General features: G+C 37.7%; 1 protein-coding gene across 1 annotated transcript in view; it reads right to left on the bottom strand.

The window, feature by feature from the left end:
• ESRRG (estrogen related receptor gamma) overlaps positions 1 to 15,199 on the bottom strand; it is a 227,591-nt gene extending 212,392 nt beyond the window's left edge. Inside the window, 1 exon segment of the mRNA XM_039249901.1 lies at positions 15,144 to 15,199. Coding sequence (XP_039105832.1) covers positions 15,144 to 15,199 — 56 coding nt within the window.
• Positions 15,200 to 17,495: the final 2,296 nt, after the last annotated feature.

Raw genomic sequence — 17,495 nt, 5'->3', positions numbered from 1 at the left:
ATGTAAAGGTAACTTTGGTGATCAAATCTTCAAAGGCTTCATAAGGAAGCAGTGTCAGAATGGCTTTTTGAGAGACCACTGGCCAGACCAGACTGGACTGCTCCAAGACTCCCAATCACACTCTTGAGAAATTCAGGATCTGAATGTATAATTCCTAATTGTGTCCATGGTGCTAGCTTCAGATCAGTCCTAAAAAAGCCCAAACTCGGAAATTAGGATGGATGCCTCCATGTGCTTAAGTTTTAAAATTCTTGCTACCTAAATTCCTGAAATCATTTTCTGAAGACTGACTCGAGTTTGAATTGGAGGTGTAGGTATAAAAAGCCACATTTTTTAAGTGTTTTTTATATACTCAAGGTCATTTTATATTTTTTATCATTTATTTCAAGATCTTCGTGCCCAGGGCAGTGCCTGTACACAGTCAAATATTTTTGAATGAATGATCAAGAAAATGTAATTTAATGCACTAAATTGACTACTTTAATGATTTAAAAAATTGCAAAACAATGCATGTTATCTTTTTGATGCAACATGAAAAGTTACTGTGAGCAATCAATTTGACCCCAGAGAGCTGGTTATGAAAAATACACTTCCAAAATCAATGTTAACCAGATCTCTTTTCAACTTGATTTCATTAGCTATCAGTAAACTATTTGCCCACAACCTAATTAATGTACACTACTGAGGGTACTTAATAACACTAAACAGAAGGGAATGGACATTTCTTAGAAAGAAACCCATTGTAAGGTAAATGGTTCTAAGTTAACACTTAAAGATAGTAACTGTGGAATTAAACATAATTTTAGAATCTATACATTTCATAATTATTTGGATATTTTCAGTGTATTCAATGTGTGTTAAGACTGCCACAATTAAACCAGCAGGCAATATTCCTTCTAAAATAAAAAGCAGGAAAGTCTCAACTAAAAAAAAAATTGCCATTTTAAAAATAAAAAACAGAAGTTTAGGCAATGGGTAAAGGAATAAATAGGTAATTACAATTTAAAGCCTGAATATAAAAAATAATAAAGGTAATATATGTTATCAAATGTAACTGAGAGGAAACGATAATAATTGTGATTTTTCACATTTCAAAATTATTCTTTAGTGAAGTATATATGACATTCTCAAACAGATCCATCTGATATAAATATCCACAGTTAAACATAGTTTTGCAGAATCAGAAATCAGGGTAATGACATATCATATACGTGCAAAAAAACCCCTACATTTGTTTTGCATGTGTTGAAAGAATAGTTCATGCGTGTGTGTGTGTGTGTGTGTGTGTGTGTGTGTATCTAACACATTTTCTCTAATTGGCTGAATTATTTCCCTATTTCAGACCCCTTTCTGATGTGACCAACTCTTAATGTTCTACAAGTTAGTCTAAACCTAATAAAACACAGATATCCAAATTTAAAAACTTTTTAATTTTATCAAAATGTAAAGTTACTATAATTAGCATAATTTAAAAACAGAAATATATTTTTAAATGCCACTTTCCTCTTTCCTAAACAAATACTGACAAAGTGACTCAAACACCATACATTTGATGCAATGCTCAATTTCTTAGACAAATGCAGCCTCCTACATTAACTATGAATTTTTTGTGTGGGCTGGCTGGCTTTCTTCTTCACACATAGGCATCACTGATTGAAAAAAAAAAAAAGAATTTCGGGGGGGAGCGTGTTCAATCTCTCAGGAAATCACTTATTTTACTTCTTTGTAGTTTACCTACCCAGGTGAAAAATATAAATTAAGTTACATAATTAAACACACACACACAAAATCTAAGGATAAACCAATACTATCCAATACTATGATAAATATTATCCAATACTATCTTTTAAAGGCTAGATAACAGCACAAGGAATTACCTGAATTACTAAGTAAGCACAGTACCTTTGTAATATTTAGCTGTTACTCAAGATTTATCCAGATTACTTTTGTTCTCTTTGGCTTTTCCCCTCTGAAGGTCTAAGAATTTTCTACATAAGTTTTGAGTTCATAGTTTAAAGAGAGAGAGAGCATGATCCCTTGCAGGCGGGCACCTAAACAGGGCCATTTGCATAGTTCATTGAACACTGTTTAGTAAACACGAAGTGTAGGGGACCACAGTGGCTTCTATCTTCTAGTCCTGCCTTCCTTTTAAAAGCAAGGCAGGGGTTCTGTTTTTAGTACACACTTTGGTTCAGTGTTAATCCTGTTTTATGTTGTTCACACCTGCTGCTGACTAGCAGCCTGCTGATGGGCTGGGGCTCACGCTGCTCAGAGAAATCGCACTAACTGAGAAGCTGGACAAAAGCTACTTGTACAGAGCAGCAAACAAAGCCTGGTCAGGGGCCAGAATACAGGACGCACAGACCCCACGAATCTGTCCTCTCATTTGCAAATAAGGCTCGATGTCCCAAGTTTACCACCCAACAGTACATGCAACCGATTGCTCCTTTTTGAAAGAAAGAATGAACCCCATTGGCTTATTTACGGTCCTCAGCTTTGTATGACTTTTGGTGAAAATCAATGCCAGTACAGTTAAAATGAAAAGGGTGTTCTAATCAGGTATACATGCCAGCCACTCTTTGTGTCCTGACCGAAACGATCTGTACTTGACGCAAACCTCAATATGAATTTTAAATGCCCTATAGCTAACCTCTCTATTCACAGAATTTTACATTCAAAATGAACAGAGATCTGAAATATATGTTCTGCCATCAGGGGCCACCGTGTGACCAGGACAGTAACTTGGATGCTAGCACCGCTCGCCACCAGCCTCCCACCCCGCACTGCGTGTGCCTAATAGCAAACATCAAAAGGAATGACTTCTTTTTTGATCTTAGTACCAGCGATAAATCAAATTCAGTGCCACAGACGGGGGCAGGGGGAATGCACTATGGAGGAAAACTCTGAGGCTGACAGTACGACCAGTTGGAGGCATTCGCTCAATCAAGTTCTGGTAAACGATGCCCACCCTCCTTTGCTCTGAAACAAGATGTAAGCTGTCGTCCGCTTGCCCAGAGGGAGAAAAACTTACCGGGTCCTGATGTGACCCCACTTTGTGCTGACATTCCCAGCGGCGGCCCTGGAACCCCTCTCTCTCCTGCCCGTGGACAGAGCCCATCTCCCTCCTCCCTGGGAGCCAGACTCTGCTCACAGGTGGGCACAGAAAGCCCCGACCGGTCAGCACCGCACAGCTCCAATAGCGCTGCACCTCTGGTGGCGTCAAATGGGGACTCTGGGGCCACTCTGTCACATCTGCCGAAGCCCCTTTTCTACCTGCAACAGCCCATAGAGCATCATGGGCTCCCCGGCCAGCTCAGGGAGCTCTGCGGCTGCCTAACCCACAGTGGTGCGTGCAAAGTGCTAATTAGCATAGCAAGGTTCTGTTAATGAATGAAAGTGAGGATGAAATATTTGAAGTGTTGGCATCTTTTCCCCAATTTGCTTCCTATTGACCCTTGGCAATATGCTCTTTTTGGAGGATCGGTTCTGGAATCTCCTCCCTTGTTGGTACCATGCTCTTCCTCGGCAGAGGAAAAAGTCGCATGGATTCTCGGAGGCAGGTTAGCAACAACAGGTGAGAAGCCAGATAAATGCATACTTTTTCAGTGTGTATAATACTGTAGACTTGGGAACTCTCTGATAGTGTTAAAGAAAAAAAATAGTTGTTAAAAATGATACTGTAGTATACTCGCCATAACTGTAGACACAATTCATGTGTCTCCTGTTACCTGACACAGCGCATCACAAAATAAAATAAAAACCTAACAGTTGTCGCTTTCAATTTGTCTACATAATATGAGCAGCATAGGAATAAATTCAATTATTATGCTGAATCACATGAAAATGCTGATATTTGACCATTTTTTGACCTAAAAAAAAGGCAACTTCATGTGGTTTCACCCAACAGAATTAGAACCCCATTACCTCACTTTCGTGCAAAAAGAGGCTGAAATTCCATCAGGGGAATTTCACAATTCCAAACTTGACTTTTCTACTGATTTGCCCTCAGAATGCTACATCTAGTTTTGTTTTTGTTCTGTTTTATTACCAAATGGGACTGTTTACCTAAGTATATTTTTAACCTGAACCTGTTAGGATTTGGGGTCCTCAGGCCGGAGTGGCTCAAAGTTCACAGGAAACCCAGTTTAGCACATAGGAGGGTTCACGTACGCAGTGGAATGTGGACCGCTCTGCTCTTTTGAGAGGCGATCCCCTAAAACGGAAGAACACATGCTTTGCCCCAAAGGGCCAAGACCGTGCGTGCCCCAATGGAATATGATGGAAGATCTCGTCTTGAGCCTTCACCAGAGTACTTGAACCTTGGATGAGTGTTTTTGTTTTGTTTTGTTTTGTTTTCCCCAGCAACTTTGCAAGTTTGCTCAGGACAGAAAGATTCCAGTGCACCCGCAGTAGCGGCGGCTCTCAGATCAAATGATGTTCAGTGTTTTGCATGTAGTGTTGGCGACGTGATGAATCCGCCCAGCTAAGAAGGCAGAGCAGCCGTGGGCTTGATCAAGGGGCTCTACCTGCTGCGGCCTCCTCGCAGCGCTGCTCCTGAGCACGCCCACTTCGGAGCCACGGGAAGACCACCTTATTTTGATTAGAGTGCTTTCCTCAGGCAGGGATTTTTATTTCGGCTTGAATCTTAAACCATTACATTTCCAGTGATGCATTTTTATGTTTACAATTGACATCTTCCTAAAAGAATGAAACCTTTGAGCAACAGCTCAAAAGCATGAAGGTTGCCCGCAGTAAGTACTTAAATTATTTTACACCTAAATGGAGCCCAGTTGTTTTTAGTTAAAATTTAATAAACCTTAAACTGATGACCTTTCTTCCGCAGAAAGGCCCAGAGTTGCAAAAACGAACTTTCCAGTGAAATATATTTTAAGGAACTAGTGCTGAACAAAGGGCTATTTAAAGCTGAACGCTTTGTCAATTTATCAGCTTGTGAACATTCTGTCCCTGAATTCCCCACTGCTGCTGAATGTATAGAACGGTGGTGCCTTGCTTAATCGAATACTATTGATTCGAGTGTGTCACAGTGATCTCATTGAGAGTAATCAATAGTAATCCAAAATCAATCAATCTGCTCTTGCACTATCATTTATCAAATCTGAATACACCAAATTATTTGTAGGCGTCAAATTACAAAGAAGAGAAGATGGTTGAGCTGGGCAAGTTAATGGTTTCTATTAAGAGCAAAACCAATACCTCTCTCTTTTTAAGGAGAGGTGCTTTAAATGGGCTGTGGCTTGGACAAATGCATTTATCTTCTCATTAAAGCATCCTAAATCTATAATTAATCTCATTCCGTTTCTGAGAAAATGTAAGATTTCTTACACAGGGCTTTGCCGTTTGCGCACAAGTGGCATAAACTTACACACGCCCCAACTCATTGAATGGCAGCCCACTAGCATTTTACAAGTCTGATAAGCTAAGTTTCAAATGCCTGTCTCCCATCTGCTGGAAAACAAGGGGACTCGACTGACACAGGCCATAACTGCATCTTCGAACATCAGAAATGATGTTTAATAGAATTGGAGTGGAAAAAGGAATACTTAATTTCTCCAGAGAATGAAGCGCATAGATGCACCTGCTTATCAAAGAAGCTGCTGTTGATGCTGAAGGTTCCTTTATCAACATATTCACCTGTAATTTAGTCAAGGTAATAAATCCTTCTATTCATTATAGCACATTCAAAAGCACCCCTACTATTTAACTTGAATGAAAAAAGGCAAGGAGCGTCTAAAACATTTACTTTCGCTAATGTAAAAGTGTTGGCATTTTACTTCATTCCCGATAAGCTGGTGCCAGTGGCAGTGATTATTCTTTTCTTATTCAAAGCCTATCAGCATTTCGAAAAGCTCTCTCAATCTTATCAGGTGTATGAACAGCACAGTTACTGGAAACAGTTTGTACTGCTCCTCTCCAAGCTATCTGATAAACCCCCAACTAACTAACTGTATTTACACACAATCACACATAAGTTGTGTCTTCCAAGCCCTGTAGCCAGATCCCAGTGTGCCATGGATTTTTGTGCTGGGACATTAACTTAACAAAAATGTCAGCAGTGAGCACCCCAAACTGACAACAATCAAGAAAACACCATAAAAGCACTCAACTAGAATGTACAACAAACAGAAATAGAAGGAAAACAAATATGAAAAGTTGGAGGCAATCTCTTTGGGACTCGAGAGGGGGTTAAACATACTGTGTAGGCAGATATGGATGAATATCATATACTTACCTTTTATCAAAGTAAATGACCCTCTAGCACAACAGATGAATAGAAACAGAAATTTTCAAAAGAAAATATTGCTGCAAGTGAGGGGGTTGAGGGAAGTTTTTTGGAACTAAGCTGGCATTTCCCCCACATGTTTAGTTAACTCAGTGTGAAGGCAGAGAGGTTCCATCATGTAAGCAAAGTAAGACAATAGACAATATCACCAAACTTACCCCATAAACTGGAGACAAGATAGAAAGCAAGGCTGTCACATATGGTGACCACATTCTCAGGACAGATTTTCCAACCATTAAAACCCTCATAAATGCTCTAGACATTAAAGTTTTGTTCACTATAAGGAAATAAAAAAATAAAAAAAAAATACAATTTGAGTGTTTAACCTCTTAGTATTTTTCTCATTCTTCAGACTTACTTAACCAACTGAACAGTTCCATATAAAGGTACGAGGAAGGAATCATCATCCAGGCTAACATAAGGAGATGATCCGCTCTCCATTTCTATCTATTAAAAAATGCTTATACCAGTTCATGGTTCATACGAACTGAGAGATATACCTAATCATTTATGGGTAGTTCTTTGGAGCATGAAAGACAACAATGACATTTACAGAACATAAGAGAAATCTAAAAGGTACTTGAACAACTGAATAATGAATTTCTGACCCTGGGAAGGAAACTCTGCTTGGGCTTCTGTGCATAAATTGTCCGTTTGTTCCTCACCTCCCTTAGCTGAATGGCCAGGAAAGAACAGAAAAAGGTGGCCACATGCTCCCACCTGAGCCCAACTCCTGATTCTGTCTAGACTCCAAGAATAGAATGAGCCTTTCCTTAGACGTGTAGAGCAATAAGATGAATTAGCCAAGTGTGTAGTTCAGTACAATTCAGCTGATGGTTGCTTTTCCATCTGTGACACTATGATCCCATGACTGATGAGGCAGGTCTCATTTAAGTCTATGGATAAAGGGATGCTTCTGTCATTTACTGGACCCAGCACCAACTGTATACAGTCACTTTCTCATAGGAAAAAGACGCAATTCTCATCTTTCCCTTTCTATGGCCATAAACAGTTGGTTACAGGTATAATATTCCCCCTCAAAATATCTGATCTGGTTTAATAGATTAGTGATGATGAAGAAAGCATTGTCAGAGTATTCCTTCACTTATGGGAAAATGAACATAATTTAACAGGGCTACCTTACATTTCTGGAGAAGTTAAAGTTCTATGATAATTTGGAATTACAGAGGGCAAAAGGCGATTGACTGAACAACCTCACATTTGAATTTTTTTCTAAATACGTACGTTGGTCTCTGTAATTTTTCATATTACTCGCTATTTCTGGTAACTCCAGATATAATTTTTGACACTCTTTTCAAAGCAAAATAAATTCTTATAAATATAAAATGCAACAGTATCATAACTGCTTTGAAAATAAAAACTTTTAAAACATTTAAACTCACATTGTATTGAAAGCAAACATATTTATTTAAAGTGTCTTCTATTTACATTCTCAAAATCCATTATCAATAAGTAAAATTCTTCCTAGAATTAATGAAAAAGGAATTTTCATGTATAAGGGAAATATTCTGGTCATGGAGGAGAAAAAAAATAATATGCTTCTATTTTCTGTGAGTAAGTTCTTTTTAAAATTTCACTTTTTGCATTTTGGATTAGCCATAAGAAAAGAAAGCACAAGATTTTTTTTTTTCTCAGAAAATGTATGCAAAGTGCAACAAAAAGAGATGTCCCTTGTTAAAGATGGATTGCCCATGCTCCTTCTGATTCTCCACTTCTTAAAGTCTTTATTTACTCCACACATAGGAGCAACTGAGGTCCGCCACTTCAGACTTTTAAAAAATAAATCCCTTTGTTACTTCCACAAAAGTAGAAAGATCCGAACAAGTTTAAGTTATACTCCTTTTGTGTGTGTGTATGCAAAACTCACTATTATCAGTGCTATCTGCATTCCTATAGAGTTTCAAAGAGAAGTAAGCAAGCAAACTGGTTTCCAATACACTTGTATTAGCCATCAATCTCTGATATATATGAGAATTTATCGGTAGCTGCCCTTTTATTTAGTACCATCTTAACCAATTGTTTGCAGAGAAGGTGTATGAGGAGGCAAAGTTAAATGGACACGTTTGTGATATGCCTGACAGCCTTCAGTATGCCCAGTATTAATTTGTTTCCTTTGGCTAGGTAAGTTCTGCCAAAGCATATTACACATAATGTGTACTTCCAACCAAAATGATGAAAAGTATATATGCAGTTTTGTTTCACTCAAAGAAATAAGAGAATGCACAGAAGAATGTATATGACAAAGAACGCCTTTTATAATTAAAATATAAATTTACTTTCAAGTTCATTTTTTTTTTTTTACAATGTAATCTAACCTTAGGTAGGCTGTCCATGAGTTTAACACTGTTAAGTATTAAACAGATTTTTAAGTGCCAAAGACACGGCAATACATTGCATTTCTAATGGTCAATGCTGAATGTTACATATCTATGTTCAAATGCACAGATACATCTATGCCAGGATATTGAAATGGACTTTGATTGACCAGTGAGAAGTCAATTTCTTTAAAACTGTACCTTTTAATGCTTTGCCCTAGTGAGCTATCTTCCAAATACACATTCTTTGCCATAAATTATGATGGCATAACATTTGAAGGAATCAAAACATAAAAAGCACATTTCCTCCAAACATTTAAAGAAATTTTTAATTAAAAAGGGGAATGGATACATGCATGTGCCCCACTTACACACACACACACACACACACACACACCACAAAATCAAAATCCTTTCAATTTGATGGTTTTGTATAATTGATTAGAATCTGGAAAAATACTGAGAAATATTGTCCAAATCAGGGCAAAAGAAACACCTGGGACTTCTGTAAAGAAAAACTAGAGACGAAAGATGTGTTTGCTAAAACTCTGAATGGAAATTATTTTTAGCAGCTGAGGTTTCCTGGATCTTAGAAAGTAGAAGTGTAAAATGAACTGGAAACAAGAATAAGATGCCAGGTATATCCTTGCAAAGGCAAAGCCTGCCACTTATCACCCTGAGATAATAAAGGAGCTAACTTGGATCTGATGGATTGGCATAAAGAAACAGCAAGATTTAAACAATAAATAAATAAAAACAACCAAACATTAAATGTGCTCAAGGGTTAGACATACAACTAAAGGTAGAAAATGAATCTAGGAATTTAAACAAGAATATAATAAATAAGAACAAGAATTAGAATAGAAAGTGCAGTTAGGTACGTGTTCTCTCTCAACACTCATTCTGATTTACTAAGCAAAATCACAGACCTCTAAACTTATCCCTTAGAGTAAAATTTAAAAATGCTAAAATCTGTGGTGTGCTTTAGAGAAATTTAAAGCTTAATAGTTTTCTATAGTCGCTTGCAGCAAGAAAAAAATAAGAAGGTGACATATTTATGTAATGCAGATAAATAAACTTTCTATTTTGCATTTATTTGAGAGCTATCATGTTTACATTCAGATATATTTGTCAGGCCTTTGTATAAAAAAAGAATGCAGCCAAGAGCTGATTCAAAACTATTTCTTGGATATGGGCCCACGCCATTAAATTATGCATTTAATATTAGTAGCTTATTTCCTATTTCACAAATTATTTATCATTACTAGACATTGAATTTAGGAATGATACTTGTTAAAAATTCATGAAATCAGAAACAAATTTACTTATTAGGTTACCTGTTACCTGTGTTTCTATACGGTTAAACCAATTCAGTTTAAAATCAGACCGGGCAAATACCTGAAATACTAACTCCAGGTTAAAATCATGCCTGGAAAATTTAACTGGCAACTAACTGGTGAGAAAAATACTTGAGATTCACTTTATCATGTAAATGTATTATGGACACACTCTTAGCAGCACAGCTATATTCTACACATATACCTCTTCCCATTAAGGTACGTATTTCACATGCGTACCATACATGCAAACACACACGTGTGTGTATGCTGACTGCTTTGGGTTTTAAAGACCCATATGTGTATTTGTGTATTTCTAATGGAATAGACCATGTACACGCATACACACATGGCTATGAAAATAATCCATAGCAAAACACATAAAAGGCAATGAGAAGAATGTCAAGCGGCAGAGATGTCTAGTGTCACCCCTGCACTATCAAATATACACATAAGTATGATTGGAGAAAGAGAACCTAAATATTTCACTGTCAGAGAATGTAGAGAACAGCAATTCATTTCTATCTCCTGTGCTTTAGGACAATGACAATTTAATACAAGGCCAGTGGATGTAAAAGAGATAAAAACTGAACACTGGGCCAGTGTAATCAAAGATTTTCTCCAGAGAGCTGGCTAGGGCCGGAGCTCATATGCACTTATAACAGATCAACGTTGTATTGTTTCTCTCTTCCATGAATTTGCTATGAAGGAAAATTTCAAGCTAAGCTCATATTCTGCAATGACTTTAAAGTTCTGTCTGAACACCTCAAATGCTCTCCTCTTATATCTCAGTGCTTAATAGGTGGTTCTAAAAAGTTTATTTGCTATTCATCGGTTTAAAAGAAATCACTGCTGTTAATTTCCACTAGTATGACAAAGTATCGACCACAAACACAGATCTTGATCTGTTTTACGAAATCATATAAGCAAAACCTTCAGGGCTGCATAGCACTTTAAAAGTAAAACAAAGAAATATTTTCTTTAGTCACTAGGCTAAAACAAATGTTGAGGAATTTGTCACGAGTGATACGGACTTGAGCCTGGGAATCATGCCTACCTTCCCAAAGAAGGGTATCTTCTTTGTAGTTCTTGCAGGAGGAGTAAGGTATTGTGAAAGTATTGTTAAATAGACTCATAGAGAAGTTACCTGCCCTCTTTGATGAATAGCACCATGTATCTAAAATTAATTGCAAAAGTATGGCCCAGCTAATGAGATGGTCCTTATCTTTTCTCAGCAAAGGAAGCACAAGTATTTTTCTGCTGGCTCCATATTTTATAAAAATGCCTAAAGTGTTATTAACTAAGTAAAAATCTGATTAAAAGACCTCAAAGACACAAATTATCGTAAATTCTAAAACCTGGAAAATCTGGAGGGAAGCTGGATTTCCTATATTATTTCCTTTTAAAACCTTAATTTCTTTTCTTTTTCACTTTGAAAAGAAAACCAAAAAAAAAAAAAAATCTCTTCTTCAGCTTCTATTAGCATTTTTAAAAGCTGAGTTACAATATCCTTTTTTAAAAGATGGTCAATATATATTACAGGTCAGATTAAATCAAAGAAATATATCAAAGGCCGTCAATTTAGAATTTAAAAAAAAAGAACAATGATACCTTATTGGGGGGAAAACACTGGAAAAATGATCATCCATGCAAGAGAATTAATGGATATCCACAAGGGCTTTGCTAATAACATGGGTTAATTACCGCTGCAACACACTAGGCTCAGTAAATAAAGCAGCAGCGCCATAAACACATTAAGATGAGAAACCATCACTGTAAGAATCAGCCAACACTATCACCCTTGCCTCTGCCCAGGAAAGGGAAAGCTGTTTTCCAGCCCTTTCCGTAAAAGGAGGATTTCTAAACTTACCACCAAATGTACATAAGGTAACACATAAATGCACTGACACAAAGGGCTGGTGAAACATGGGGTGCCCATCATTTACTCACCACTCCCATTCAATATTTATTCCATTAACTCGGGAACACTTATTTTTGCTTATTCCAAGGAGAAAAATCCTATGTTACATAATACCCACTGTCTGGATATAGTCTGGGACATGTACAGTGGTGATTATATTTTCAGAAAAATAGAATTAAATCTGTTCTCTTTAGTGCTGTGATAGGCAAGGTTACAAGACTCTTGCAGCTCAAGAACACTCACCCCTAAGTGTAAGCTAGTTGTCACTTCCCAGCAATTTACAAAGAAATCATCTGAAAACCCCACCTATACCACCTACCTTTAAGGATGCAGGTGTCTTCAACAGATTTACAGAATAGAAACGGGAAGAACAGTCATTTGAGCTCCAAGTCTGGAGTTTAAGTATTCTTTCTCAGAAAAATAAAGTATGTGTTCATATAGTTCTCAAATAATACCATATCTAAAGTGACTTAGGCTAGCTCCTCTTTCTAAAAAAAAAAAAAAAATTGTACCCACTCTGATTTCAGATTTTTGTTGTTGTTGTTACTGTATACATTTTTCCTTCCTGCCTATTTTTAACTCCTATATTTTGACATGCGAGTATTACTTTTGGATAGTTGTGTTTCAATCTACATTAGCTTTTAACAAGGAGAAAAGAGGCCGAGAAAAAAAAAAATCAAAACCCAGACACAGAAAGAGTGCACCATACAAAATAAAACTTGTATAGCTCCAAACAGGTATTTCAAAACACAAATCTGTTTCATTTGCAATGCCTGGATTTCAATGATCAAGCTGAATTCACTAAACAGTTCCCTCCTCGCCTTGCCTGTTTTCGAGTGTTTCAATTGCCTTTCCTTCTTCCAACAGCTGTGACAACTGTTAAAACAGTCAGTAAAATTAAGTCCGCTCTATAATCCTGTAGTCAATGTTACATTTTAATCAGAGGTTGAAAGGGATTCGTGTGATGAGCACACTCATTTAGAATGATTAGACCGACACATATGTCAAAATGAGCAGATATATTATTTTCATCTATTTATGCTATCAGTTATTACTGCTATTAAATGTGAAACAAGCTTTCAAGTATTATGCTCTTTAATGTGCTGGCACAATTCCTAAAATAAAAAACACATAGTTATAGGTTAACATTTTAGGCTCTCCTAATGGTGGTCAATAAATTGTATGAATCTTTTTAATAGCCTCCAAAACAGAAATTGTCTAATATTTTCCTCCGAAACTGCATAACTCTGGTTTCATTTCTGTGTATACACACACGTGTACTAGGGTTTAACCCAGTACAATTACTATGAATATTAATAGCATGTATAAATTCTGTGGTTTATTAATTGAGACAGAGAGGCAGATGCGTTGCTTAGCATTAGATCTTTCTGTCTGTCCAGTGAACCACGTAACCATCAGAACTGCATCCAGACAATAAATCTGTATTTTTTAAAGATGACTTTTAATTGAGCCAAAAAGAAAGCTAGTTTGAATCTTGCGCCAAAGCCAAAAGGACATGTGCCCTGATTTCATTTAAATGCATCTGCTTTAAGAGGCTTATCTAAACTAATTATTCAAATTAGCTATAAGAAGTTAAATTCAAGAAAACTACTTTAAAAAGGAGCCTCTGGGGGATTTTTAAAGTTTGTTTTGTTTATTTATTTACGGGACAAAGTTCAGAATCTGGGTGAGCTTGGATACCGCCTCCTTCCAGACATGAAGACATTCAGACTCTCGGATTCTACAGCCCCAGGTGCACTAACCTTCAAACTACACTTGAGTGAGCATTCCTACCTTTGTTTGTTTTTCATTTTTCTTTTCACACAATTTAAGGTTGTTTCTTGCTTCGCGTGTTTCAAACTGTAGCAGGCACAACCCTGAAATCTTTCAGGTCCTCCCTACGTCCATCTCTTGGAGAATATACCTTGCGCGAGTGTGTCTGTGAGTGTGTGTGTGTGTGTGTGTGTGTACATGCACGTGCGAGTGTGCATACACATCTATGCACACAGTCACACTCCTACAGTAATGAGCAGGCACCGAGACTGCAAGTCACTTTTCATCTCCTACTTAATTACAAAGCAATGCAATATGCAGTCACTAAGGACAGCTAGTGGACATCTACCTATAATGCACTACCTCCTCTTCGAGAGTTTTATATTTTCTTCACAATCTATAGAGATGTTTGCCAAGAGCACTCTTTTCAGAATTATAACAGTTGGTATTACTGTAATGTGAAAGCGAAGCAATATAACTGACTCAACAGAAAGATGATCCAGTGACAGCTCCCGGGGTATACTAATATTTTATCTTAACAGTGGGTTGAAATTAAGTTTATGACCTACTCATTTACACAAGAATGCCTAATTTACTTGTCCTACCCCCATTCGCTTCTCCCCCACCTTTAAGGTTCCAAATACATACATACATACATATATATCCATATGCATAAAGATATTCATAAATACGAATTAAACTGCATGTAAGAACAAAAGTACTTTTGTATATTTTCTGGACATGATGCACGACACAAATCCACAATCTCAACATCGTCTATTCAAGGGGAAATTTTAAAAGTCACTAGTGTTTCTTCTTTAGTTTTTTCTCCCCTTAAATATTTATAATGTGTGAAAATCTCATGTTACTTAATGGACTGATTTGTCAGTTAAGTGCCGACTTAACGCTAACCATGCAAATAACATTATTCTAGCCCTGAATTGCATAGGGCTAGTTTTTAAATTGTTCTCTGAAGGAGAATTAGTAAATGTGCAATTTTGCCTCTAACTCTGCGCCGTAAGAAATGACAGGGAGCTGCAAATATCTGTCAAACTGCAAACACATAAGAGGCACTCAATAGTATAAATCATTTTGAATATTGTATTTTAAAACATCTCTCCTTGGGAAAATGGGTCCTAGTAAAAGATGCATTTTAACAGTTCACTAAGCATTTGTGCCAAGTGCCTATTCTTAGCACCTGAATAAGAAGTGACTGTCACACAGCTGTTTTACTGACAGTCACTGAGCTTTGCCTCAAAGGTAACATTGTAGTCAGAGAACAATTCTCGACTTACTGAATTAGGAGATCACCCTCAACACAAAAGGCACAAGACAGACACAAACAAGCACTCGTGCACACAAAATACCCAGGGCATTACCTGAACCAGTGTGCAAAGATACATTCCGTCCCCCACCCCACCCCCCACGCGCACCCCCACGACGAGTTTAAAAAAAGGAAAGAAAAAGGTACCTACTCTTCCTCGTAGTGCAGGGAAAAAGATTCAGGAAGGCAAAGTTCTACCGAATCCATGTGCGACCGGCAACCATTATTTGTGCACCCCAGCTATAAATCAAAGTTTCCTTGACAGAGCACAGTGCAATTAACACAAATGTTCTCCTAGTGACAAGCCTATAGGCACAGCCAGTTGGGACCAAAGCTCTCACACTCTCCTAATCAAGGACTTAAAGCCCCGATTGGAGCTTATTAATATGAAGTAGGGCTTTACATATGCAGTCCCACCGGCCCAGCCGCGCAGCCGATTGGGGGGCCTCTGCCCAATCAGGAGGGAGGCGACGGGAGGCTGCACGTCGCGAGCGGAGCCAGGCAGGTAGGAAGCGTGCAGAGAACCGCGGGGCCTGGGAGCCGGCGGTGGGCGGGCGACCGCGGGCGGGGACGCCAGCGATCCAGACGCTCCCGGCAGAGAACTGTGCCTGTTCCTTTCTGTCCGTCTGTCTTTCTTTTTCTGGGAAGCGACAAAAGAGACAGAACTAACTTAACTCTCTAAGCACTGGAGGGATTTGTTTTGGTTTCTAGCCTAAGACCTGTTTTGCCGTGAGAAGAAGGACTCCCGCACACTCTCAGTTAATTTGGGGAAGGATTCCGCGGAAGGTAGAGAATTAAGTTTGTCCGGCCCGTTGTCTGTGTTTTCAAGCCCTGGGGGCGGCTTCTCCTTGAGTGCCGTACTTGCCCATTTATCCGTCATCGCGTCTTTTCCCGGCTTCCTGATACATACTGGGCATTTTAAAAATCCAAGACATTTCTTCTAAATGGTTCGGGCATGTGAACCCCCGGGATCGTCATGTCTGAGGCGGGATGCAGTTTTGCCCGACTACAGAAGAGGAGATAGTGCATCAACAGAATTTGAGGGAACGCTCATGCAGATTATAAGTGTAAACATTTCTTTACCTCTCTCTCCCTACATATAGATACACAATGCAGAGCTTTTCAACTGCAGGACAAATTGGCTTCTTCAGTTCCAGGGGTGAGGGTCTCAGGGATGGAGGGGAAATAGTACATTAAATCCATCTCTGCGTTTTACAAAATAGAGACTGCATGGGGGCGGGGGGGGGGGGCGGGGTATGGTGAGCATTACTACACAGTGCACTAAAAGTGTTCTTAATCTTATACTTATTTCAATACAAGCTTCCAAACTGGGAAGCATATACAAATATATGATTTTACCCCAAAACATCAGTTTCCAAATAAAATGCAGTGTACATATTTGTATCTATACAGAACACACTCTCAAGGCTTTAAAAAATCAACCCAGAAACATTTTGTAAATCATCACAGTCTGGCCATTACAGATAATAATTTAGGAAACTAAGAATTCTCAATCAAAAGTGTTGTTTTCTTTTTTTTTTTTAATGCAGTATAAGAAGAGAAAGGTATTTTTCCTTCAATAAGGTGTAAGGTGTTTTAGTTTCTATATAACAAAGAGTTTTCTTCGGTCCTATTTTAAACTACAGGCTCTTTTATACTAGCAAATGTTTTGGAATAGATACCAGCTATTTATGACAAACTGCTGCCTTATGGAGATAGGAGGGCCACAATTTTGATAAAATTCAGCTCTACTGCTACCAACCTTTTGCATCTTAAGTGCTGCATGATATAAATAGTATAATCTTTGAGATCAAAATATAAATTAGTCCAGATATTCAGTGTGTGTTGAAGTCACTAAATCAAAACTCAACTCTCTCTCAACCTTTTCAAATTTTCTACGTCTTTAAAAAAACAAAACACTAAAATAGAACAGCCACATTAAAATTCAGAATGTAAAAATGACAGACATGATTTGGTCCCCCCACGGAAGAAAGCAATTTCCCTGCCATGCATTTAGCCATATCTAAGATATGGGTCTGATTCCTTTCATTCGTGGTCTAAATTCATACAAGTTTTTAGATGAGAACTCACATAGCAAAAACTGTGGCTGAGAATACTGTATAAAAGCAGGTAGTAAAAGCTTAATTACCAGTAGCATTATGCTGTCTATATTGTTAAATGTGAACTCTGCAATTAAGATGTAAATTTGGTTGTGAGCAGTGAATTAAAAGAGCTTTCAGATGTAGAAGAAAATCCAAGCATTCTGCAGACACCCGAGGAAAAAAAAAAAAAGAAAAAAAGATTTGTCTATTCAATCTAAAATGAGACATGTAATCATTTTATAATTAAAAAAAATAAATAAAAAGCCATCTGAACTAGAAACATGATTTTTCTAAAATACAATAAAAGAAATATGGAAGCTGCATTAGAAAGGAAGAAAAACATCTTTGGTTCAAAGATTACGATCTTCATTTCTGAACAAACTAAAATTCCCAGGGTAATT

The sequence above is a fragment of the Hyaena hyaena genome, unplaced genomic scaffold (assembly GCF_003009895.1).
Source record: "Hyaena hyaena isolate Hyena2069 unplaced genomic scaffold, ASM300989v1 scaffold_349, whole genome shotgun sequence".
Taxonomy (NCBI): Eukaryota; Metazoa; Chordata; class Mammalia; order Carnivora; family Hyaenidae; genus Hyaena; species Hyaena hyaena.
Note: the sequence above shows the minus strand (reverse complement) of the source record. Positions and strands in the feature narration are given on the sequence as shown.